The sequence below is a fragment of the Salvelinus fontinalis genome, chromosome 12 (assembly GCF_029448725.1).
Source record: "Salvelinus fontinalis isolate EN_2023a chromosome 12, ASM2944872v1, whole genome shotgun sequence".
NCBI lineage: Eukaryota > Metazoa > Chordata > Actinopteri > Salmoniformes > Salmonidae > Salvelinus > Salvelinus fontinalis.
The window spans coordinates 16,791,812-16,819,023 of NC_074676.1; the positions used below are offsets into that span (position 1 = coordinate 16,791,812).

The following is a 27,212-nucleotide window of genomic DNA, read 5'->3' on the forward strand; positions in this document are numbered from 1 at the left end:
AAACCTAGCGGTCAAACACAGAAATGGTTCCATTTGTCTTTCCACCATACATTTTTTACATACTTAATTTGAAGTGCTCGTAAAATTCACTATGTGTACATTAGTAGGCTTACCTTGGCATGAGGTTTTGATAACCGTGTAATTATCAATATAGTAGCCTCAATTTACAACAAAAAAATGAAATGCTAATTAGCAAGAGAAGACCTCAGCATGACTATAAATTCTTGCAGGAAGCTCCTGCATGTCATCTCTAGCGACACTTCGCTACCGTTCACCAGCGCGATCAGAGACCTTCTGTGCCCAATCCATGATGAATCCATGTGCTCTATTGAAATGACTTGAATGAAGTGTTGAACTTCTTCCGTCCCCTTTCTGTCTTAGATAGCCACTGACTACACTTTAGCTAGCTGGTCAGCAGAGCAGTAGATCAAATTTTATTTTACTTAGACCAGGTAATTGTTTGTACAATTATTTCAGACCTTATGGCATTTTTCAAGGATGAGCATGTCATGATGGAGACATCTCCCCTTTTCTGATCAGACGTCCTGTCATGAGTTGTGCTGGGCTTGCTCCTGTTGCGCGTGGCTCGTAGCACATCAGTGCAATGTGTGGGTCTGGTTGTTTAAGAATTTGCCTAGCTGTCTGTACAGCTCTCCGCAGCTCAGACTGCCTGCGGGTAGTGGGGACTGGAGGTGGTTTGAGCGAAACCATACTTCCTTCTGAACTCCTTCAACTCAGTGCAGACAAACTGAGTAGAGTTGTCGCTAACGATCTCGGTAGGTATCCCCCATCTTACAAACATACCTTTGAGGCGGGTGATGACCTGCTGGCTAGTTTTCACTATATATATTCTACCTCTTGGTGATGTCATTCGGAAACACAATGTCAACTTTCACTGCTATGCGGACGACACAGCTGTACATTTCAATGAAACATGTTGAAGCCCTAAAATTGCCTACCCTGGAAGCCTGTTTCAGACATAAGAAAGTGGATGGCCGCAAATGTTCTACTTTTAAACTCGGACAAAACAGAGATGCTAGTTCTAGGTCCCAAGAAACAGAGATCTGCTGTTGGATCTGACAATTAATCTTGATGGTTGTACAGTCTCAAATAAAACTGAATGATCTCTGCGTTACTCTGGACCCTGATCTCTCGACTAACATATCAACACTGTTTCAAGGACAGCTTTTTTCCATCTTCGTAACATTTAAAAAAAATCAGAAACTTTCTGTTAAATGATGCAGAAAAGCTAATCCATGCTTTTGTCACGTCTAGATTAGACTACTGCAATGCACTAGTCTCCAGCTAAAGCACTAAATAAACTTCAGGTAGTTAAGATTCTAGCAGCCGCGTTTAGCACTAAAACCAAAAAGTGTGATGTGTCATATTACTCCTGTGCTAGCCTCTCTACACTGGCATTCTGTTAAGTCTAGGGCTGATTTCAAGGTTTTACTGCCAACCCACAAAGCATTACATGGGCTTGCTTCTACCTATCTCTCCGATTTGGTCCTGCCATACATACCTACACATACGCTACGGTCACAAGACGCAGGCCTCCTTACTGTCCCTAGAATTTCTAAGCAAACAGCTGGAGGCAGGGCTTTCTCTTATAGAGCTCCATTTATATGGAATGGTTTGCCTATCCATATGAGAGATGCAGACTCGGTCTCATCATTTAAGTCTTTATTGAAGACTCATCTCTTCAGTAGGTCTTATGATTGAGTGTAGTCTGGCCCATGGGTGCGAAGGTGAAATGCAAGGCACTGGAGCGACAAACCGCCCTTGCTCTCTCTGCCTGGCCAGCTCCCCTCTCTCTACTGGGATTCTCTGGCTCTGACCTGACCTTGTGCTCTTCCATACCGTCCCTAGGAGAGATGTGTCTGACGATCTTCCTGTCTGGTTTTGCGCCACCTCCAGCTCGTGCGGTGGAGATCTTCGTGGGCTATACTCAGCCTTGTCTCAGGGTAGTAAGTTGGTGGTCTGTGGATATCCCTCAAAGTGGTGTGGGGGCTGTGCTTTGGCAAAGTGGGTGGGGTTATATCCTGCCTGGTTGGCCCTGCCCGGGTGTATCGTCGGTTTCCCCCCCCTTGTCTCAGCCTCCAGTATCCATGCTGCAATAGTTTATGCCGGGGGGGCTAGGGTCAGTCTGTTTATCTTGTGTAATTCTCCTGTCCTATCTGTTGTCCTGTGTGACTAAGTATGCTCCCTCTAATTCTGTGGGTGCTGATGCCCGGCCACCACTAGTAGAACTTCTTCTCTCTGTGAAACTAGAACGACAATCCTGTCTTGATATAGCACAAGTCCATCCAGCTCCGATAGATGTGCTCTCGCTGTGTGGTATCCCTGTAGTGAGTAGGGTAGCTGCACCATTCTCTGAAACCAACCTTTTCGGATGTAGCCCATGACCATTTGGAGGTCTGCATCGTTGCGTGTCTCCTCTGTCATCCAGCCTGTGTGCAGACAATGGTCTCCTCTCCCCCACTACTGGCTGTAAGCGAACGAGTGATGCTCATTTGGAGCAATACTGGCTGTATCCAAGGCTCAACCAATCATTCACATAACAGAATGCAGCACACAACTGGAGAAGAGACAACCAATTTGCTAGTTACAGCATCAGTGCGCGCTCTGGAAAGACAGAGTGGAAAGGCAGTTTGCCAGTTACAGCAGTATGTACAACTTGAACGATAAGAGGTAGGTGAGCAGCCTGACCATGGAGATAGGGGTGAGAAGGTGATGAAGCATACTTCATAAGCTGTAACTGAAAAACTGGCATTTGGAAAGTTTGAGGTGATGAAGAAAGTGTGGTGGACCAATCATCTTGCTAGCTGGATCGAATTCTCCGTTAGCTGGCCAGAAAAATGTTGAGTAACATTAGCCAACTTAGCTGATCAAATGATTGATTTTGTGTGAAAATAAGATGGCTAATAAAGTCAGACAGTTAACATTAGCTAGCTAACATCAGATGAGCTAACGTTAGTAACCTAACAATTTCCCTATAGTATTAACTGGTATACGACTCCTTGCCGTTCCTCAAGTTATAACGCGTTAGTTGCTTACTGGACCATGGCAATCTGTGTGAAATGTTAACAAACTAACTACTATCATCTGTGAACTGTTTTTCCTCTACAGTATGTGGTATATTTTCAGAATGTGAGAATTAGGTGAAAATGAGGCATTGCTTGTTATACAAATGGATTCAGGGATCAAGTGAAGCTGGAGCTGGGCCTGGCTTAAGCTGGATGCCACTATAGAGGTGAAAGGAACACCACACACTTTCCCTCTCTCATTTTTTCAATACAGTGGTTAAAAAGAGGTATGCCAAGTGTACTCTGCCTGAAAGAGATCACTTCTGCTAACAAAGGGTATCATGCTCTGCTGGCACATTGTACACTTTGAAGAACAGATGTCCACAGACAATGTAATGTGCAGTGTAGCCCAAATATATTGCTTTTGTTGTGTTGAACTTGACAGTAACACGTGAGTGAGGGGGGGGATTATTACTTTTTTTACTCAGTGAACGTTATTTTGCACACATGTAGCCTTGTGCACTTGTCGATGTCTACTATATTGGCCTCTATAATTGAGCAAAAATAGAATGCCTGTTGGTTTCATTCTTTTTCTACTTTAAGATGTTTATTTCCCAAGTGCAATGTTTAGATGTGTGTGGTCATTAGCATTCTATTATAAAGGCTGTCATGGCTAACTGCAATATTAGTGTATTGTTTTTTTCTCAAGACTTGTGTCATTTGCAGTAAAGTCTAGACAACAAATAACATTGGCTTGCTTTCTTTACATTTTTTAAGCTGTGAGTTAGGTTCACATTAACCACTTATTTTACACACAGAGACTGATCATGTAGATCATATTTCTTTGTTGTTTAATTAGTTAAAACCTGCATTTCCCCCTAGCAGGGATTTTTTGCATGTTTTAGTGAAGAAAAAAAAAACAGTCTCAATTCATCTTTCCCTCAATCCTGACTAGTCTCCCAGTCCCTGCTGCTGAAAAACACCCCCACAGCATGATGGTCTTGGCATACTACGACGCCAAGCAAACCAACTGTGGTCAGTGCGGACGTGAGTAGCTGTGGCCTCGGAGCTACACTCAGGGATGAGGGCCTCTCTTGAGGGTATGCATGGGTGTCCAAGCTGTGCGCCAGTATTTAAAACAGACAGCTCGGTGCATTCAACATGTCAATACCTCTCATAAATACAAGCAGTGATGAAGTCAATCTCTCCTCCACTTTGAGCCAGGAGGGATTGACATGCATATTATTAATATTAGCGCTCTGTGTACCGTGCTGCCTTGAACCAATTGCAATTTTCCTGAGTCCTTTTTTGTTGTATCAATATGTTTTGACCATGACAGTTTACAATCCAGGGTAACTCCAAGCAGTTTAGTCACCTCAACTTGCTCAATTTCCCTATTATTAATTGCAAGATTTGAGGTTTAAGGTTTAGTGAAGGATTTGTTCCAAATACAATGCTTTTAGTTTTAGAAATGTTTAGGACTAACTTATTCCTTGCCACCAACTCAAACTAACTGCAACTCTTTGTTAAGTGTTGCAGTCATCGCTGTAGTAGCTGACATGTAGTGTTGAGTCATCCGCATACATAGACACTCTGGCTTTACTCAAAGCCAGTGGCAATTCATTAGTAAAGATTGAAAAAAGTAATGGACCTAGACAGCTGCCTTGGGGAATTCCTGATTCTACCTGGATTTTGTTGGAGAGGCTTCCATTAAAGAACACCCTCTATGTTCTGTTAGATTGGTAACTCTTTATCCACAATATAGCAGGGGGTGTAAAGCCATAACACACAAGTTTTGCCAGCACCAGACTATGATCGATAATGTAAAAACCCACACGGAAGTCTAACAAAACAGACTCCAATCTTTTTATCATACATTTTTCTCAGCCAATCAGTCATATGTGTAAGTACTGTGCTTGTTGAATGTCCTTCTCTATTAGCATGATGAAAGTGTGTTGTCAATCTGTTTACTGTAAAATAGCATTGTATCTGGTCAAACAATTTTTTCCCCAAAAGTTTACCAAGGGTTGGTAACAGGCTGATTGGTCGGCTATTTGAGCCAGTAAAGGGGGCTTTACTATTTTTAGGTAGCGGAATGACTTTTGCTTCCCTCCAAGCCTGAGGGCACACACTTTCTAGTAGGCTTAAATTGAAGATGTGGCAATATCGTCCGCTATTATCCTCAGTAATTCTCTATCCAAGTTGTCAGACCCCGGTGGCTTGTCATTGTTGATAAACAATTTTTTCACCTTTTCCAATCGCATTTTACAGAATTTTAAATTACAATATTTGTCTTTAATAATTTGCTCAGATATACTTGGATGCGTAGTGTCAGCATTTGTTACTGCCATGTTATGCCAAAAATTAATTAAATATCAGTTTGTTTTGTGATGAAATGAGCCATCTGTTTCAATGAATGATGGAGCCGAGTTTGCCTTTCTTCCCAGAATTCCATTTAACGTGCTCCAAAGCTTTTTACTATCCTTTGTTTCATAGTGTAGTTTCTTCTTTTTATTCAGTTTAGTCACATGATTTCTCAATAAGTTTGCTAATCGGTTGTGCAGCCAGACTTATTTGCCATTCCTTTTGCCTCATCCCTCTCAACCATACAATTTTTCAATTCCTCAATCCACAGGGATTTAACAATTTTTACAGTCATTTTCTTAATGGGTGCATGCTTATTAGTAACTGGGATAAGCAATTTCATAAATGTGTCACGTGTCGTGTCTGTTTGCTCCTCATTACACAGCACAGATATTATTTACATTAATAACATAGGAACCACTACAAAACTTATTGTATGACCTTTTATACAATATATTAGGCCCAGCCTTCTGAACTTTGGTTTTCCTAGATTTGGCTACTATATTGTGATCACTACATCCGATGGATCTGGACGCTAATTTCTGCAGCATTAGTAAAAATGTTATCAATAGATGTTGATGATTTCATTCCTGTGCTGTTTGTAACTACCCTGGTAGGTTGACTGATAACCTGAACCAGGTTGCAGGCACTGGTTACAGTTTGAAGCTTTTTCTTGAGTGGGCAGCCTGAGGAAAGCCAGTCAATATTTAAATCACCCAGAAAATATACTTCTCTGTTGATATCACATGCATTTCACACAGTGGTGGGCCGTCAGGGCCTGCAAGGCCTTCTCTGCTGGCCTAAACATCATCAGAATATAATATTTAAAAAAATATATATTTCCCCACAAATATGTATTAAATTATTCCCCAGAGTAAGAGTTATACTCTTCATTTCATAGCTTTCCTCTTGGTTGCACTCCTTCCAGCACCAGGTTGAGATTTGGAGGGCTGGTCTTTATGTTAGATCTTTTATCCAATCATATTCAGCCATCATGTGTTGCCAGGGGTCTAAAATCTGCCCTCGGGCCTTCAGAATCAACAGTGCGGGCGCTTGTAGCTTATAGTGAATGGAAATGAAAATTTAGTGTCAACCAATCAGCTTTAGAGTTGGCTATTGTACGCCTGCTGGCTGGCTCCAGTGTTACACAGGAGCCAGCTAGCAGGCGTAGTGCGTATACGTCTTTTGATTGGATTACCAATATTGAGAGGCAGGTCCTATGGGCAGGTATATGCAGATCTAGGAAACTGAATTTGATAAACGAATTAATTTGCGTACTACTAAGCTGTTTTTTCAACCCACAATGGCGGAAGGAGGAGAAGATATCGATTTGGTCGAGGATATAATTATAACGCCATTCTCAAGACGAACTTATCAAGAAAAGTTAGACATTGTAAGGAGAGGTCACCCGACGCCGATGCTACAAAGCCTGTCACAGGCGGGAAAGGGGTTCGTTCGCCACTTTCAAAGTTCCAACTACGAGCGCTATCAATGGCTCACAGGCTCCGAGAAGCACTGCAAACTGTACTGCTGGGAATGCCTATTATTTGCAAGTGATCGATTTGGTGTTTGGAGCCACACTGGCTTTGCAAACTTGAGTTGTCTAACCAAGGCAGCAACGAGACACCAAAGTACGGCTGGGCACTTACAAGCAATGGTGCCTTTGAAAACTTTTGGGGACACCCGAGTGGATCTACAGCTCAATGAACACACGCGCAGGGCAACGGAGCTGCACAATGAAAAGGTGAAGAAAAATAGGGAAATATTGAAAAGACTCATTGATTGTGTCATGTTTTTAGGTAAACAGGAACTTTCTTTTAGGGGACACGATGAAAGTGCTGACTCCACAAACAAAGGGAACTACGTGGAGCTTCTTTCTTTTCTTTCTGAAAGCAACACAGATTTACAATGCCACCTGTCCACTAACAAAGTGTTCATTGGGACGTCCGGCAAAATACAAAATGACCTAATTTATGCTATTGCTGAAGTGATGGGAGAAGAGATCAAAATGGAGATTAAAAAAGCTCCCTTTGTTGCTGTTATGGTGGACGAGACAACAGATGTGGGAAATGCAGCACAGCTCTCACTCGTCCTGCGTTATGTGACGGACACAGGAGTCAAGGAGCGATTTATCGGATTTGAAGATGTGACAAGCGGCAAGCGAGCTGATGACATTGCCGCTCTTATTTTCCGTTTCTTGGAGGAAAATGAATGTAGTCTGGATAAAGTTGTGGCACAGCGTTTTGATGGCGCAGCAGTCATGGCATCTGGACTCAATGGGGTGCAGGCTAAAGTTAAGGAGAGGGCACCGATGGCCTTATTCATTCACTGCTATGCACATCGACTAAATTTACTACTGACTCAAGGAGCCTCAAAGCTTAAAGAATGCAAGGTCTTCTTTGCCAACCTCAATGGCCTTGCAGCATTTTTCTCACGATCCCCTAAACGCACGCAACTGCTGGATGACATCTGCAAGCGTCGTCTTCCTAAGGTTGCACCAACGAGGTGGCAATATACATCTAGATTGGTCAATGCAGTCTTTGAAAAGAGAGTTGCCCTAAAGGAGCTGTTTAACCACTTACTGGAACATCATGATGACCATGACGGGGATACTGTGCTTATGGCTGATGGATTTAATGCACGTTTGGATGATTTTGAGTTTTGTTTTTTGCTTGAAACATTCAATGGGATTTTTAATTATTCGGATGTGCTTTTTGGAATTCTACAGAAACAAACTTTGGATGTACAATTCTGCCTGATAAGGGTGAACGAGTTTTGTGACACAATTGAGCGAGAGAGGTGCAGGTTCAGTCAAATCTACGATGACACAGCGCGCATCTCAAGTTCACCCAGCGCACGCAGAGGCCCAGCACAAGGAGACCCTCGCACATACTATCAACAACTCCACAGCAATAATCCACAGCAATATTCTGGACAACATTCTTTGCCAGATACGAAACAGGTTTCAAGACCACGAAAAATGTATGTTTCTCTCCCTCCTGGACCCCCGGCACTTTCAGACCTACCGGAAAAAATTCCCGCAAACAGCCTTCTCCAGCTTAACAGAGAGTCACGGAACACTGTTCGACCTATCCAAGCTAAAAACAGAACTGACTGTAATGTATGCTATGACTGATTTTGAAGGGAAAAGTCCCTCTGATCTCCTTGATTTCCTTAAGCAGAAAAATCTGAATGAGGACATGGGGCAACTTTACACATTGGCATGTGTGACAGTGACTATCCCTGTGTCCACGGCTTCTGTCGAGCGGTCATTCTCGGCCTTAAAGCGAATCAAAACGTATTCCAGAAATGCTACTGGACAGACTCGGCTTTCAGCATTAGCCTCCATGTCGATAGAAAAGGACTTATTGGTGGAACTAAAACGCACAGATAGACTGTACAACAGAGTCATTGAAGTCTTCTTGAGGAAAGAAAGGAGGAAGGATTTTGTGTTCAAATAATCAGTCTTTGGTGATTAGGCATACAATGCATTTTATTAAGTATGTATGTTTCGCATTTTATTTCGTTAATATTAAATACCCTATATATTAACAAAATAAAATGGCAAATAGCCTATGTTGCAAATTATTTGTTTTCTTTTATTTTCAGTGAATAGTTATGTGTCTTTATCATCACGGTGAAACTGCTTTGGGTGCGACAATGCGCTGTTTAGTGAACACACTGTATTTATTTTTTGGGGGACTTAAAGCTCAAAGTTTGTGGACCAGAAATGGATAGAAGAAGAATATTAATATAACTCTGTTGCACTCGACTATGTTCTTGCCTATTAGTTGAACTGTACTGTATTGTACTCTTCCCCTGCAATTCTCTGAATAAAAATGTCAATTTCAAGGTGACGCAACACCTGGTTATACTGCGTTTCTGTATTAAGAGGTGGATTAATTCGGGTGGGACTGTGTAGGACCTCACTGAAGGCCCAGGCCCCAGGCCCACGGCACGCTACTGTGGTTAAGGACGTCCCAAGGATCCCAGATAGTACTGATCCTATAGTTGCTTTTACTCCATTTTAATGATGCAGTCTGATCTAGTTTTTAATTTCCTCCATTAGGAAGTATTTGGGCTCTAAGCATCAGATTTGTTTTAATCAATACTATTACAGATGTTTAAGTTATTTTGTAAGTGTTGCACCTGTATTCATTGTTAAATTAAACAATTAACATGCTGTCTCTTTGGAACCATTCATGGTGCATTGTAACTGAAAACTTTCAACGGTCTCCTGCGTCTCACTGAAATCAGAATGAGTTACATTAAAACCTGTTTGGGCTGCAAGCTGAATATTGAAAAAACTGGAAAATGTGTGCACATTTTCAAACGGCCTCCTAAGAAACTTTTTATTTTCCAATATGCATATATTTACTACTGTTGGATAGATAACAGTCTATAGTTTCTAAAAAGGTTTGAATTGTTTCTCTAAGTCGAACAGAAATATTTTTACAGCCATTTTCCCAGCCGAATTGAGATTTCCAAAATGCGATGTGTCTCTTTAAGACCTTCTCTATAAAAGGCCCTTTGACTTGGGACCATAGGGACACGTCACAGGCCTTCGTCAGGCTGTAATGCGGAAGTGAGAATTGAAAGGAGTCGAATATCTCGTCCATGGACTGAATAACACACCTTCTTGTGAGACCTGCGCAGTTAAAAAAAAATTCCGGGCGCGAAGGATAATTTGGTCTCGGCTTCTGGAACAAGGTAGATAACGGTGAATATGATGTCTGACTACGATATTATTTGATACATGTCACAAAATCATCCTAAAGTATGTTTTTTCAATATACTTTAATTATATTATTGCAATTTATTCTGGACTTTAGATGTGATACGACGGAAGAATTTTTTGAAGAAACGCTGTGTAGCGCCGCAATGCTATCGTGCTTGCTAACCAAAGAGGGAAATAATTCGTTCTGGAACCCAACTAAAGACTCTACTGGACATTGGACCCCGTTACAACATTCTGATGGAATATCAACAAAGATAAGACCCAATTTGGGATGCTTTTTCATATATCTGTTGAGCTGTGCTGTGCTAAGTGGGCTAACTGTGCTAGGCTAGCGCTTGACCAATGCTAGTGCTGACTTATGCTAGCTTATGTTGTTAGCTAATATAACGATATATTGTGTTTTCGCTGTAAAACACTTCAAAAATCGGAAATGTTGGCTTTATTCACACGATATCTGTCTTTCATTAGTTATCCACCATATGTTTTTCTGAAATGTTTTATGAGGTGTAATTAGTAGCCGACGTTGGTGTATGTATTTTCTCTGGCTACTCCCGTCTGGATTCAGACTCTAGCTATGTGTTAGCATTTTTGGGTAGCATCAATGTAAAACTGATTTATAGCTAAAATATGCACTTTTTATGAACAAAACATAGATTTATTGTGTAACATGTTATATGACTGTCATCTGAGGTAGTTTTTTCTGGGCTCTTTAGGTTGGTTTTAGTTTATTTCGGTTGGCTTGTGCATGCTACTTGAATCATAATTCATACTTCATAATCATATCCATACGTGTCTGTCCACTTTTGTATTTGGTGGTGAGCTAACATAAATATATGTGGTGTTTTCTCTGTAAAACATTTAAAAAAATCGGACATGTTGGCTGGATTGACAAGATGTTTATCTTTCAAATGCTGTATTGGACTTGTTAATGTGTAAAAGTTAAATATTTTTAAAAAATAGATTTTGAATTTCGTGCCCTGCAGCTGTTGTCATTGTCGTACCGAATTCGGGCTTGCAGCCCAAACAGGTTAAGAGATTGTATACATAGAGTATTTATTTTCCTCTTATAAAAAAATCTATAACAAAAGAAACTCAACTATGAGGAACAGAAACTTGGCGATGCAAGCACCCTTCATAGAGGGGAGCTCGGCACCACTTTGCTTACAAGAGAAATTGATGACCGACCGATATGGCCTTTTCTTACTTAGTCCACAACAAACACTATCATGATTATGTCTTCCAACAAAGGCATGCCCTAATTTATCTTCAGTATTCCAGTAAAAGCCAAAAGATACTATCAACTTCAACCATACTGAAGATAAGTATTTAAGCGCAATCCCAAGCTAATGCATCTTCCAATCCCTAGGTCCTTGTTGATCTCTCCTTCACAGAACTAAAAGGAATGAATAGGTATCAGCAATATTGTAACGGAGTTTGCATCATTACTTACACTTGTCCATTATATTAGATCCACTGGTGGAGTCAACAAGGACCTGCGAGAGGAGAGACCGGTTTTTTATTGGGGAAAAATAGTGCCATGCCATCACGGGCCAGTCCAGCATGATAACCACTGTGTCATACCTTGTGACTGATAACATACTGGTCGGCCCTTGGGTTACAACTAGTAAGGCACTTCTTAATTAATTCATTCCAAGGCCCTTGGCAATTTGACATGTACAAAATAAACTGGTGAGAATACAAAAGGGTCCCTGCATGCCATGGAAAGAGATGGAGGGCATTAAACCAGGATACAAAAAAATGGCACCTTTAGCCTTCAGAGTTCTCTCTCTGGCACGATTATTCCACATAGACCTTAAGCTCTGCGGAAGACTTTCTGTCCGAGTTGAGAAGGGACAACAACTGTATCCAGGGGTGATTAACTCTATCAAGTCAACCTCTCAGTAATTGTCTCGGAGTCGCTTGTTCTCCTCCCTCAGCTTCTCGATCTCCTCCACCAGCGAGTCATTGACAGAGTACTTCTCGATCAGACCATGGATCTCGTTCTGAAAGGCAGCAAGGAACCAAGAGCAAGGTTTACACACATTTTGACAGAAGGAATAAAACTAAATATTATCGTTTAAATTATGATTTCTTAAAATTGTATTATTCGCGAGTGTCGTGATCATTTTTTGGGGACATGACGAAAACATTAATACATGCTAATAATTGCTAAACAGTTGAAGTCAGAAGTTTACATACACCGTAGCCAAAAACATTTAAACTCAGTTTCACAATTCCTGACATTTAATCCTAGTAAAAACTCCCTGTCTTAGGTCAGTTAGGATCACCACTTTATTTTAAGAATGTGAAATGTCAGAATAATAGTAGAGAGAAATATTTATTTCAGCTTTTATTTATTTCATGACATTCCCAGTGGGTCAGAAGTTTACATACACTCAATTAGTATTTGGTAGCATTTCCTTTAAATTGTTTAACTTGGGTCAAACGTTTTGGGTAGCCTTCCACAAGCTTCCCACAATAAGTTGGGTGAATTTAGCCCATTCCTCCTGACAGAGCAGGTGTAACTGAGTCAGGTTTGTAGGCCTCCTTGCTCACACGCTTTTTCAGTTCTGCCCACACATTTTCTATAGGACTTTTGACTTTGTTGTCCTTAAGCCATTTTGCCACAACTTTGGAAGTATGCTTTAGGTCATTGTCCATTTGGAAGCTTCTAAAGCCATGACATCATTTTATGGAATTTTCCAAGCTGTTTAAAGGCACAGTCAACTTAGTGTATGTAGGCTTCTACCCACTGGAATTGTGATACAGTGAATTATAAGTTAACTAATCTGTCTGTAAACAATTGTAGGAAAAATTACGTGTCATGCAAAAAGTAGATGTCCTAACCGACTTGCCAAAACCATAGTTTGTTAACAATAAATTTGTGGAGTGGTTGAAAAACGAGTTTTAATGACTCCAACCTAAGTGTATGTAAACTTAAGACTTCAACTGTATGCTGGTTGTTAGCTTACATAACTGATGTGTATAATTGTAATTGATACTTTTTTGGATAATATTAACATCTACAGAGTGGGTGACCTCCATTCAAGTGTATGTAAACGTCCGACTTCAACTGTATGTTTTGAATTGGCTGCATCGCACATATGCAGGTGATTCACGCAAACACAGATGCCCTAAAGTATCATTCGGATCCTGGTTGATCTGTCGATTTTTATTTGATTGATAAACTTAAAAATTAAAAACCATGACTGGTGTGCAGTGGCCTATGTGTCACAGTGGACACGTGTGGAGTAAGACCAGAGGGACATGTCACATACCAGCTGAATGTAGAACTGTTTGACCATCTCCACCTGGAGGTTCACTATGTCTCGGTGGCAGGCGTCCCTGTGGAGGAAACGGGGTTAGTCAAAAATCAACAAAACTATTGAACAGAGAAACAGTGCACAAGACAGTTCGGCAACTGTAAGTGATATGCTGTGAGAAGGTGCACCCACCTGAAGTCTTCCAGGGTCTCATGGATCATGTTGCGGATGAACTGGATCTGCAGAGATGTGAGGGGAGCGCCTCCATCCTCTGCTCCAACAGCCTCCACTATTCTCTCTGATAGCGAGGATGCCACTGCCAAAGACACTGACAGGGTATTTTCCATTAGTTTCATCAACTCACTACCACAAACTGTACATGTAATGCTGTGCATACATAATTTCATATTTTACAATACTGAACAAAAATATGAACGCAACATACACCAATTTCAAATATTTACTGAGTTATAGTTCATAAATAAATTAAGCCTTAATCTATGGATTTCACATGACGGAATACAGATATGCATCTGTTGGTCACAGATACCTTAAAAAAAAGGTAGAGGTATGGATCAGAAAACCAGTCAGTATCTGGTGTGACCACCATTTGATTCGCATAGAGTTGATCAGGCTGTTGATTGTGGTCTATGGAATACTGTATATAGACTCGCTACTGTTATTTTGCTGTTGTTTTTTTTATTTCTTTACATCTATTGTTCCCCTAATAGCCATTTTTTTGTTAAAAATTGCACTGTAAGCCTGTAAGTAAGCAGTAAGTAAGGTCTACCTACACCTGTTGTATTCAGCGCATGTGACAAATAAACTTTGATTTGATGTCCCACTCTGCTTCAATTGCTGTGCGAAGTTGCTAAAATTGGCAAGAACTGGAACACACTGCAGTACACGTCAATAGGATGATAAGATGATAATAAGCATCCCAAACATGCTCAATGGGTAACATGTCTGGTGAGTATGCAGGAACATTTTCAGCTTCCAGGAATTGTGTATAGATCCTTGCGACATAGGGCCGTACATTATCATGCTGAAACATGAGGTGATGGCGGCAGATGAATTGCACGACAATGGCCCTCAGGACCTCGTCACGGTATCTCTGTGCATTAAAATTGCCATAAATTAAATGCAATTGTGTTCGTTATCCGTAGTCTATGCCTGCCCATATCATATAACCCCACCGTCACCATGGGGCACTCTGTTCACAACGGTGACATCAGCAAACCGCTTGCCCACACAACATTATACACGTGGTCTGCAGTTGTGGGGCCGGTTGGACATACTGCCAAATTCTGAAAAATGGAGGCAGCTTATGGTAGAGAAATTAACATTCAATTATCTGGAAACAGCTCTGGTGGATATTCCTTAATTGCTATTTTTTTCTCTTCGTGGTATCCAAATTTGATAGTTACAGTCTTGTCTCATCGCTGCAATTCCTGTACGGACTCGGGAGAGGAGAAGGTCGAGAGCCACGCGTCCCCCGAAACACGACCCAACCAAGCCGCACTGCTTCTTGACACCAATGTGTCTGGAAGCCAGCCACACCAATGTGTCGGAAGAAACACCGTACACCTGGCAAAAGTATCAGCGTGCATGCACCCGGGCCCACCACAGGAGACGCTAGAGCACGATGCCGGCCAAACCCTCCCCTGACCCGGACGACGCTGGGCCAATTGTGCGCCGCCCTATGGGCCTCCCTGTTGCGGCCGGCTGCGACAGAGCCTGGACTCGAACCAGGAACTCTAGTGGCACAGCTAGCACTGCGATGCAGTGCCTTAGACCACTGCGCCACTCGGGAGGCCTGGTGGACATTCCTGCAGTCAGCATGCCAATTGCATGCTCCCTCAAAAAGGAGACATTGTGGCTTAGTGTTGTGTGACAAAACTGCACTTTTTAGAGTGGTCTTCTATTATCCTCAGCACAAGATGCACCTGTGTAATGATCATGCTGTTTAATCAGCTTCTTGATAATCCATCGACCTGACAGGTGTGGCATACCTTGGCAAAGGAGAAATGCTCACTAACGGATATAAAAACATTTTTGTGCATTTAGAAAAATACTGGGGTCTTTTATTTCATCTCATTAAACATGGGACCAACACTTTACATGTTACGATTATATTTTTGTTCGGTGTAGTTATGTATGCTATAATACGTGTTATGCTAAATTCATTGATATAGCATATTATCTACAGCTCTCACCCACATAGACAAATAACAACACAAACTCACCTGGTACAATAATGGGCAGCGCACCATTTAGGGGCGTGTTGTAGCTCAGCTGGGCCTGCACATCATTGGTCCTCAGGCCGGGTTCAGGGGTGAAGAACGGAGGTGCTGGTTGGCTGTGTGAGGTCTGGGCTGATGACGTGGGCGTGGTTGTGGCTTCACCCTCCAGACTGGAACCACTGTCCTTCTCATACTGTCAGTCGAACAGACAACAGGTGAAGAGCAGCTTGAACATTGTCTCCAGTTTCAGTACTGCCTGGACCACAACTTGCTTAGAAGCCATTAAATCCTGCATCCATAGTCCTATTTTGAGAAGCCTTACAGTAGAAGCCAGGCATAAAATAATGCCTATTTTAGAGGGGGTTTACTTATTGGTGGGAGACAACTTTCATCTGTATGAGAGGTTGACTATTGTGTACAGTGCCTTCAGAAAGTATTCACACCTCTTGACTTTTTCCACATTTTGTTTTGCTACAGCCTGAATTTAAAATTTGATTTTGTAACGCTGGCCTACACACAATACCCCATAATGGCAAAGTGGAATTATGTTTTTAGATTATTTTAAACAAATTAATTCAAAATGAAAAGCTGAAATGTCTTCAGTCAATAAGTATTCAACCCCTTTGTTATGGCAAGCCTAAATAATTTCAGGAGTAAACATTTGCAGACATTGAATATCCCTTTGAGCATAGTGAAGTTATTAATTACACTTTGGATACATCCAGTCAATACAAAGATACAGGTGTTCTTCCTAACTCAGTTGCCAGAGAGGAGGGAAACCTCTCAGGGATTTCCCCATGAGGCCAACAGTGACTTTAAACCGGTTATAGAGTTTAAAGCCTGTGATAGGAGAAAACTGAGGATGGATCAACATTGTAATTACTCCACAATACTAATCTAATTAAGAGTGAAAATGAAGCCTGTACAGAATAAAAAAAGATTCCAAAACATGCATCATGTTTGCAACAAGGCACTATATCAAATTGTATAGGTCACATGAGCTGAATACAACATGTTTAGACCTTACAGTGAAATGCTTACTTACAAGCCCCTAACCGACAACGCAGTTTAAACAAATTACGGATAAGAATAAGAGATAAAAGTAACAAGTAATTAAAGAGCAGCAGTAAAATAACAATAACGAGACTATATACAGGGGGGTACCGATACAGAGTCAATGTGCGGGGGCACCGGTTAGTTGAGGTAGTATGTACATGTAGGCAAAGTAATTAAAGTGACTATGCATAGATGACAACAGAGAGTAGCAGTGGTGTAAAGAGGGGGAGAGGGGTGGGGGGCAATGAAAATAGTCTGGGTAGCCAGATGGCTTGGGGGTAAAAGCTGTTTAGAAGCCTCTTGGACCTATACTTGGCCCTCCGGTACTGTTTGCCATGCGGTAGCAGAGAGAACAGTCTATGACTAGGGTGGCTGGAGTCTGACAATTTTTAGGGCCTTCCTCTGACACCGACTGGTATAGAGGTTCTGGATGGCAGGAAGCTTGGCCCCAGTGATGTACTGGGCTGTTATCACTACCCTCTGTAGTCGAAGGCCGAGCAGTTGCCATACCAGGCAGTGATGCAACCAGTCAGGATGCTCTCGATGGTGCAGCTGTAGAACCTTTTGACAATCTGAGGACCCATGCCAAATCTTTTTAGTCTCCTGAGGGGGAATAGGTTTTGTTGTGCCCTCTTCACGACTGTCTTGGTGTGCTTGGATCATGTTAGTTAGTTGGTGATGTGTACACCAAGAAACATGAAGCTCTCAACCTGCTCCACTGCAGCCCCGTCGATGAGAATGGGGGCGTGCTCGGTCCTCTTTTTGCTGTAGTCCACAATACTCTCCTTAGTCTTGATCACGTTGAGGGAGAGGTTGTTGTCCTGGCACCACACGGCCAGGTCTCTGACCTCCTTATAGGCTGTCTCGTTGTTGTCAGTGATCAGGCCTACCACTGTTGTGTCATCGGAAAATGTAATGATGATGTTGGAGTCGTGCCTGGCTGTGCAGTCATGAGTGAACAGGGAGTACAGGGGGGGACTGAGCACACACCCCTGAGGGGCCCCTGTGTTGAGGATCAGCATGGCGGATGTGTTGTTACCTATCCTAACCACCTGGCGGCAGGATCCAGTTGCACAGGGAGGTGTTTAGTCCCAGGGTCCTTAGCTTATTGATGAGCTTTGAGGGCACTATGGTGTTGAACGCTGAGCTGTAGTCAATGAAAAGCATTCTCACATAGGTGTTCCTTTTGTCCAGGTGGGAAAGGGCAATGTGGAGTGCAACAGAGATTGCATCATCTGTAGATCTGTTAGGGCGGTATGCAAATTGGAGTGGGTCTAGGGTTTCTGGGATGATGGTGTTGATGTGAGCCATGACTAGCCTTTCAAAGCACTTCATGGCTACAGATGTGAGTGCTACGGGTCAGTAGTCATTTAGGCAGGTTACTTTAGTGTTCTTGGGCACAGGCACTATGCTGGGCTGCTTAAAACATGTTGGCATTACGGACTCGGACGGGGAGAGGTTGAAAATGTCAGTGAAGACACTTTCCAGTTGGTCATCGCATGCTCGCAGTACACATCCTGGTAATCGGTCTGGTCCTGTGGCCTTGTGAATGTTGACCTGTTTAAAGGTCTTACTCACATCGGCTGCGGAGAGCATGATCACACAGTCTTCCCGGAAGAGCTGGTGCTGTCATGCATGTTTCAGTGTTATTTGCCTCGAAGCGAGCATAGAAGTAGTTTAGCTCATCTGGTAGACTCAAGTCACTGGGCAGCTCTCGGCTGTGGTTCCCTTTGTAGTCTGTAATGGTTTGCAAGCCCTGCCACATAAGACGAGCATCGGAGCCGCTGTAGTACGATTCGATCTTAGTCCTATATTGATGCTTGCCTGTTTGATGGTTCGTCTGAGGACATAGCGGGATTTCTCAGAAGCTTCCGGGTTAGAGTCTCGCTCCTTGAAAGCGGCAGCTCTAGCCTGTAATCCATGGCTTCTAGTTGGGGTCACTGTGGGGACGACGTCACCAATGCACTTATTGATGAAGCCAATGACTGATGTGGTGTACTCCCCAATGCCATTGGAGGAATCCCGGAACATATCTGTCTGTGCTAACAGTCCGGTAGCTTAGCATCTGCTTCATCTGACTACTTTTTAAATCGATCTAGTCACTGTTGATTCCTGCTTTAATTTTTGCTTGTACGCAGGAATCAGGAGGATAGAATTATGGTCAGATTTGCCAAATGGAGGGCGAGGGAGAGCTTTGTATGCGTCTCTGTGTGTGGAGTATAGGTGGTCCAGAGTTCTTTTCCCTCTGGTTGCACATGTGACATGCTGGTAGAAATTAGGTCAAACGGATTTCAGTTTCCCTGCATTAAAGTCCCCGGCCACCAGGAGCGCCGCCTCTGGGTGAGCGTTTTATTGTTTGCTTATGGCAGAATACAGCTCATTCAATGCTATCTTAGTGCCAGCCTCTGACTGTGGTGGTATGTAAACAGCTACAAAGAATACAGATGAAAACTCTCTCGGTAGGTAGTGTGGTCAACAGCTTATCATGAGATACTCTACCTCAGGCGAGCAATAGCTCGAGACTTCCTTAGATATCGTGCACCAGCTGTTATTTACAAAAATACATAGTCCGCCGCCCCTTGTCTTACCAGACGCTGCTGTTCTTTCCTGCCGGTACATCGTATAACCAGCCAGCTGTATGTTGATATTGTCGTCATTCAGCCACGACTCCGTGAAGCATAAGATGTTCATTTTTAATGTTCCGTTGGTAGTTTAATCTTCCGCGTAACTCATCGATTTTATTCTCCAAGGATTGCACGTTTGCTAGCAGAATGGAGAAGTGGCAGTTTATTCGATCACCTACGAACTCTCCGATGGCAGCCGCCCTTCGGCCCCTCTTTCTCCACCTCCTCTTCACGCAGATCACGGGGACCGGGTCCGGTTCCCGAGGAAGCAGTATACCCTTTGCGTCGGGCCAGTCAGAGTCGTGAAAGGAAAAACAAGATTCTGCCAGTCCGTGGTGAGTAATCGCAGTCCTGATGTCTAGAAGTCATTTTCGGTCATAAGAGACGGTAGCGGCAACATTATGTACAAAATAAGAAACAAACAATGCAAATAAACACAATCTGCCGGCGCCATCTAGCACTGCAAAAAAGAAAGAAAAAAAAGTGGCACAGCAATTAACTTTTGGTTCTGAAAAAAGTGTTATAGTTGGGGCAAATCCAATACATTACTCAGTACCACTCTCCATATTTTCAAGCACAGTGGTGGCTGCATCATGTTATGGATTAGCTTGTAATCATTAAGGACTGGGGAGTTTTTCCAGGATAAAAAAAAGATACGGAATGGAGCTAAGTACAGGTAAAATCCTAGAGGAAAACCTGGTTCAGTCAGCTTTCCACCAGACACAGGGAGATGAATTCACTTTTCAGCAGGACAATAACCTAACACACAAGGCCAAATCTACACTGGAGTTGCTTACCAAGACAGAGAATGTTCCTGAGTGGCCGAGTTACAGTTGACTTAAACCTGAAAATGGTTGTCTAGCAATAAACAACAACAAATGACAGAGCTTGAAGACTTCTCAAAATAATAAACTGGGAAAATGTTGCACAATCCAGGTGTGGAAAGCTCTTAGAGACTTGCATCTTTGGCATTGACTACAGCTGTTTCTACAATGTATTGACTCAGATGTGAATACTTAAGTAAATTAGATATTTCTGTATTTAATTTCCAATAAATGTACAAACATGTTGTTTTCACTGTCATTATTGAGTATTGTGTGTAATTTTTTAAATCTTTAATCCATTTTGAATTCAGGCTGTAACACCAAAATGTGGAATAAGTCAAGGGGTATGAATACTTTCTGAAGGCACTGCACATTTTGAAAGGAAAAACAGAGACTAAATCAGGGGTTTCATTTCTGGTTCTGGGGCCTCCCTGATCGGCACATTTTTGTTGCAGCCCAACACTATCACATTTGATTCAAGTAATGAACGTCCTTAAGTATTTGTATCAGGTCTGATAGTGTTGGGCTGGGAAGACCCCAGGACAAGAATTGAATACTCCTGGTTCAAATGGTCTGTGTCAGCATTCCAAGTTGGTCAAGGTACAACAGCTGATTGAATAAGGTAGACTGACCCTTTTTGAGTCCTGTGTATCTGTCTGTGCTGGTGCAGGAGGCATGGCTAGCTCCTCTTTGATTGGTGAAGGGGTCTGGAAGACAGGCAGGGGGCTGTAACAGCACCCTCCTCCAAGGGTGCCCAGGGGAGTCTTGTGTTGTGGGGGCCCACCAGAGTAGGTAGGGAGGAAGTCCAGATTGTTTGCTTTCTTCCCATTTGATTCATCTGCAGTCATTCCATGGGTTTTGTAATCTGCAAAGATCAAGTGAATCAATGGCGTTACCGTACCTATAGACTTCCAGTCATTACGCTAATGCTAGTTAAGTGTTGGCTCACGAAACTACCAATAACTTCCTCCATACTGCAGACAGAGACATAAAAATGGTATCCTCAAGTTAATCTGACTCTGGGTAAGTAGAACAAAGTAAATGCAATAAACTCTCAGTATCCCTCTATTAAAGTGGAAAGGATTTGGAAAAGTTTGCAGGTGTGTGAAGCTGTGCAGAACAATGTGAACTTTGAATGTCAAGAGACACACAAATGGAATCTCACCCTCTCTAACAGGAGAGAAAATGTCCAGACTGTTGCGTCCCACTTTGCTGAACTTCTCCATGCTTTGCTGCCCTTCTCTGGAGAACATATCCAAACTGATCGCTATGGTACATACAAACAACAGTCACAAATGTGGTCTAAATCATATACACCAGTATATATATGAGATGTACAGTGGACAGTGAACTTTGTTGAATGTTTATAGCAGTGTTTCTCAATCCATTCCTGGATGAACCACACATGGTGCACATTTTTGTTCTAGCCCAGCACTAACACACCTGAATCAACTACTTGCCAAGCCCTTCATTAGTTGCATCAAGTTTATTACAGAGGGATAATTGAAAAAGACGCACGTCTTCAACTCATGGTTAGCGGTGCACGGTCCTCATGACCATTCATTCAACGAGAGAACTACTTGAACTGTAAAAGAGGACAAGGCCAAAAGAGGACATGGCAAATACACCTACCATTCCCTTTGATTCCACCAGGAGCATCACCACTCATCCTGTGGGCTTTGTAATCTAAAGACAAAGAAAACAAGCTGTCAGTTTGAAAAGAAAACAGAGAGAGAGAGAGACTGACAACCAAATCTAAACTTGATATACCAGAGAGTAAGTTGAAACTAAATTGAAGTCAAAGCAAGTGTGGAGCTCACCGTCTTTTACGGGGGAGAAGATGTCCAGGCTGTTTCTACCCACGCTGCTGAACTTGTCCAGACTAGGCAGGCAGTCAACACCCAGCTGGCCCTCTGCCTCTTTGTGTGTGCCTACACACACACACACACACACACACACACACACACACACACAATCTGCTCTCTGGACCTCTAAGCTCAGGTTTGACTACCACTGGTCTAGACCATGAATTGGAAATCGGCTGGTGTTTCAGGTCAGGATGTTGGCCAGAGTATATTTGAGGTACTAGAGCGAGTCTGACCTGTGCCCTGGGCTTGTCCATCCCCTCTTTCTACTGCATGGGGTGCAGGCAGGCTAGAGGGGGGATTGGAGGTGGAGCTGGGGGTAGTTACTGGTAGGTAGGTACTACCCAGCCTGGCTGAGATCCTCTTGCTTGTCTGGGCGCTGGAAGACTTGCTGGACGCTATTTTACTGGACTAACAGGGGAAAAACCAAGGGACATGGTTAGCTTGAAAAGGTCAAGTTTAATTGATCTCAGGTAACACATGCCAGTTAAATACCTACAAGCTACAATACTGTCTCTATTGAGATCTGTATTTAAGGGTTTAGAAGCATTTTGGTCCTTTATTAGTCAGGAGCCCATAGCCATACAATGCAGGGCTTACAGTGCAAGCTATCAAGAGATACACACTGAACTGACAAAGTGCATTACTCTGGGCAAATGCTTACTGTAAAGACAAAAGGGCACAGCATTTCCCATCAAGTGAAATAGAACACTCAATTCAAAAGCATTTGTCACAATAAGTGTCAAACTATTTACATAAATTAAGGAATTAAAAAGAGTTTGTTCCGTACAACATGCACAACAGACCAAAGAAAACCCACATGGTCTTGGCGTGCCCCCTTGCACAAACAAATGTCATCCCAAAACCTCAAAACCAGTGTCTCAGTCACAGTCCAGCTGCAGTCCCTAACAAAAATAAAATTTGAACTCAGTTTAGGAAATTCCAATTCAGTGATTTTAAAGAGTGCTGTTTATTTTAAACTTTTCGAATCTTGTGACTGGAAATAATTGAAAAGTGCGCTGGAGGTGTGTAGCCTACCTTGAGGTGTCTGCTCTGGGAGCTCTGGAAGCGCAGGCTGGTGATGGAGGTCTTGTGTGCAGCGGCAGTCTTGGTAGGGGAGCTGAGGTTGCGCAGGTCGTACAGGTACAGTCTGCCCTGGGTGGAGCCCACTACCAACCCTGCCCCATCTGGAGTGAAGTCAATGGCCGTCAACGGGGACTCCACACACATGTTGCGGAGAATACTGCGAGAGAAGGAGCGGAAACAAACAAACGTCAACACTGTACTTGAAAGCACAAGAGCCAGTTCTAAAGTCCACTTTGCGCTGTTGAAGAACTAATCACTAGTATAGGACAGCATCATTGACAAAGTACAAAATAATGTGAATGTGTTTTGACCCCAAAAAATTGCAACAACAAAGCTTGTAAAAAAATACCAAGGTAACAGGCTTTCTCTCAGTCAAACAGTATATCTCTAAACTTGTTTGGTCAATACTAAACCTAATGCTCTTACATCTTGCTGGAGGTGTCATAGCAGATGATCTTCTTGTCTAGGCCAACGGTGACAAAGAGCAGGTCGTTGGCAGGAGAGAAGGCCAGGCCCGAGGCGGGGGCCTTGTGGGCTCCATCAAACACGTGCAGCTCCTTCTGAGTGTTGGCGTCCCACAGGACCACCGATCCGCTATCTGACACACTGCCCAGTAGGGAGCGCTTAACCACAGAGTACTTCAGGTCGTGGATGGGCTAAGGTGGGAGGAACGTAATTTCAGACCTGAGGCATCTTAATTGTCCCAAATTTTGTCATTGTCGTCTATCCTTCAGTCTCACATTGATTTGATGACCAGTAACAACCCCTAGCCCCTACTACTCAGGCACTGGGATAGAATTGGCTAAGTATAAGCAAAGGGTCATGGTTACAGTGTTAAGTGTGTCAGGTCCAACAGAACTCTCACCTGGTTGGTACCGTGTCCAAAGGCATTACTGGACAGGTTGGTGGTGATGCTGTGCAGGATGATGTCACCACTGGTGGAGCCCGAGGCGATGTAGCTGTCACTGCCATTGAAGGACACGCACGTCACCTCCTCTTTGTGGTCCTGGTGAGAGAGAGGAGGGACAGGTGAGGATGGAAATTGCGCCTTGAGTCTCTGTGCTAGTAATACAGGTTACACTAAAATGCCTTGATATCTACACCGAAAGCTTGGACCAGGTGTTCAGGTGAGATGTGTTCAAAATATAAGTACTAGAACATAGTTCCCATGGATAGGGTCACAGGTCCTGGTAAGACTGAGGGTACCTTGAGGGTGCGATGAAGCCTCTTGGCCTTTAGGTCCCAGATGTTAACAGAGTTATCAAGCCCCCCACTCACTAGGTACTGGGACGTTGAGTTCAGACTCACACGTGTCTGCTTTTTCTGAGGACAAAAAAATATTATAATAATGTGACAACATGCGGGAGGGTAATGAATTAGAATGGAACTGAGAATATTTTACTGGCCCTGGCTGTCAGGCCACATACACTCACCCCCTCTGCAAGCTCCAACACTGGGATAGGAGAGGACTTGAGACTGGATACCACCAGCTTGTCTCCTATACTGCTGGCACTTACAATATACTGATCTGAGGAATCAAGTCAAGGCAACTGACTGAATATAGTCATTTATGTCACAGAACAGAACTGGGTGGATGAGAAAAATTACCTAAAAAATAAATTGTTTACATGAAGGTGTGGGGGCTGCTCACCACTATGGTTAAACTAGAATGTGACAAGAGCAAAGGGAAAACAAAAAAGAATACATTATAACATAGGTACATGCCCAAAGGGTTAGTAAGAAGGATACTGTTGCTGCTCCAGCACACTTGGGCCACAGGGTGTGTATTACTGTGCGGGTTGAACTGTTCCAAAACTGTCATGGAGGCTGAGTCCCAGATCTTAACACAGTCGCCGGACGACACCAGATGCGTCACCTCCTCCATAGCAACGGCTGCAAAGACACAAGGACCGCTGTGAGTGATGGCGCACACACACACTCCCCCGTTGTCAGGTGGATGCAAAATGAGATGCGTTTACTGAGAAATAACGCTGCTGCCAAGAAGCAAAGATGTTTTGAGCTTGCAGTGGGTGTCTTTTCTCTGCAGTGAGACTGATATGACAAAGACTCTGAGTGATCAATGACAGAGAACTACCTCCCTTATAGAGGGAAAGCCCATGTTAACATAATTATTTCACAACAAATTTTCAGAGAAGCGAAAACAAATAACGTTAATGACGTAGCTAATAAATGAGCAAGCTATACAGAAGAAATGCATAATAAAACAAGTTCAAATGGCATTTAAATTGTTAACAGGCTATTTAGGTTAGCTAGCCCAAATGGAGATTTGAGCAAAGCTGAGAAATGTTCTTATCAAACTTTGTTACATGCACTATCAGCTAACTAGTCAGCTTCTAGTTACGTTAGCTATGTTTATCAAGTCACAAGAACATTAGCTAGCTATCACCATTAGCAAAACAGCTTACTAACGTTAGCCAACTAAGCTAAAATGTAAACAACTAGCTAAGTTACAGTAGATAAATTAGTTAGCCTGAATTGGCAAGCGAGTTGGTGGTTCTTGTGACTATTCAAAATTATCAAAATGTGCAACAAAGCTGCTATAAACACCTAAGTTAAATGGATAGTTAGTGAACCTACTAACTTTAATTAACTAGTTAACCACAGGTAGCTAGCGTTAGCTAGTTGAGACTACTTCTGCGAAGAAAGAGTAGCTAGCATGTAAACGTTAGCCAGCGGCTAAATTTGATCAAGTTGCTAGCTAGCAAACGTTAGATTAGCTAAATAATGTTTAAAGTACAGGGTTTGCTTATTCTATCCAGCTAACGTCATTAGTCAATACGAGCTTGTCAATTCATGGCACTCACTTACTTGTTACTGATTTCCTTGTGAAATTGTCCTATGAATTGTCTGTCGAATGACGGGAATTGTCATAAACAATTTCAATAGTGTGCAATTACAACCCGCAATTGGCGGCGATCCTGCATGTGGGCATTCCTGCATTTGCAGCCAGGACAGCGGCCCCCCTAAGTCCCCAGGGTTCCAGTTGGGAAGCAAGCCATCGCATGTATACAGAGGACACTGGCAGAACTGCAGTTTAACTGACGCCGAGCCCAGAAAGACAACTCATAGACGCCCCCATAGAGAACTCTATTCCACATCAGATAACTGATGGAAGCAGTAACATTATATATTTTTTAAACAGATCAAATACACCTTATGGAACAGGGGGGACTGTGAAGCAACACAAACATAGGCAAAGACACATGCATACACGCGATAACATACGCACTATACACAGGTACACATGGATTTTGTATGTGGTAGTGGTGGAGTAGGGGCCTGAGGGCACAGTGTGTTGTGAAATCTGTAAATGTACTGTAATGTTTTAAAAATTGTATAAACTGCCTTAATTTCACTGGACCCCAGGAAGAGTAGCTGGGGATCCATAATAAGTTAAGACTTATTCAGACTGTGTTGTTTGTAACTACCCTGGTAGGTTGACTGACAACCTGAATCAGGTTGCAGGCACTGGTTACAGTTTAAATGCTTTTCTTGAGTGGGCAGCTTGATGAAAGCCAGTCAATATTTAAATCACCCAGAAAATATACTTCTCTGTTGATATCACATACATTATCAAGCATTTCACACATATTATCCAGATACTGACTGTTAGCATTTGGTGGTCTGTAGCAGCTTCCCACAAGAATGGGCTATAGGTGAGGCAGATGAACCTGTAGCCATATTTCTTCAACAGTATTTAACATGAGATCCTCTCTAAGCTTAACAGGAATGTGGTTCTGAATATAGACTGCATCACAACCCCGTTGGTATTTCTGTCTTTTGCGTAGATGTTATAACCATGTATTGCTACCACTGTATCATCAAAGGTATTATCTAAGTGAGTTTCAGAGATAGTCAGAATATGGATGCCATCTGTTACAAGCAAGTTGTTGACTTCATTAACCTTATTTCTTACTAACCTACATATGTTAATATAGGCTATTTGTGGCACTTTTCTGGGTTACTTGATTGTTTTTAATGCTTTATTGGGAAGGTTATCAGAAGTAGACTTGCTCATGTTATTTATATTGGAGCTAATAGTGCACGGGGAGCTGCACACAGTGGACTTCCTACTAGGGCACACCACCTCAGTGCTAACAGT

General features: G+C 42.7%; 2 protein-coding genes across 2 annotated transcripts; one reads left to right on the forward strand and one right to left on the reverse strand.

The window, feature by feature from the left end:
• The first annotated feature begins 6,599 nt into the window (after positions 1 to 6,599).
• On the forward strand, positions 6,600 to 9,247 carry LOC129866897 (zinc finger MYM-type protein 1-like). The gene is made up of 2 exons (XM_055939915.1): positions 6,600 to 8,861; positions 9,000 to 9,247. The coding sequence occupies exon 1, from the start codon at positions 6,694 to 6,696 to the stop codon at positions 8,524 to 8,526; it is 1,833 nt and encodes a 610-aa protein (XP_055795890.1). The 5' UTR covers positions 6,600 to 6,693; the 3' UTR covers positions 8,527 to 8,861; positions 9,000 to 9,247.
• Positions 9,248 to 9,711: 464 nt separating this feature from the next.
• On the reverse strand, positions 9,712 to 26,108 carry LOC129866896 (protein NEDD1-like). The gene is made up of 16 exons (XM_055939914.1): positions 25,919 to 26,108; positions 24,839 to 24,982; positions 24,523 to 24,617; positions 24,296 to 24,412; positions 23,955 to 24,095; positions 23,516 to 23,745; positions 23,042 to 23,246; positions 22,240 to 22,414; positions 21,959 to 22,069; positions 21,771 to 21,824; positions 21,304 to 21,405; positions 20,771 to 21,003; positions 15,638 to 15,827; positions 13,584 to 13,719; positions 13,407 to 13,473; positions 9,712 to 12,131 (listed from the first exon to the last, which is right to left on the reverse strand). Exons 2-16 carry the CDS (start codon positions 24,972 to 24,974, stop codon positions 12,027 to 12,029), a joined length of 2,097 nt encoding a protein of 698 aa, XP_055795889.1. The 5' UTR covers positions 24,975 to 24,982; positions 25,919 to 26,108; the 3' UTR covers positions 9,712 to 12,026.
• Positions 26,109 to 27,212: the final 1,104 nt, after the last annotated feature.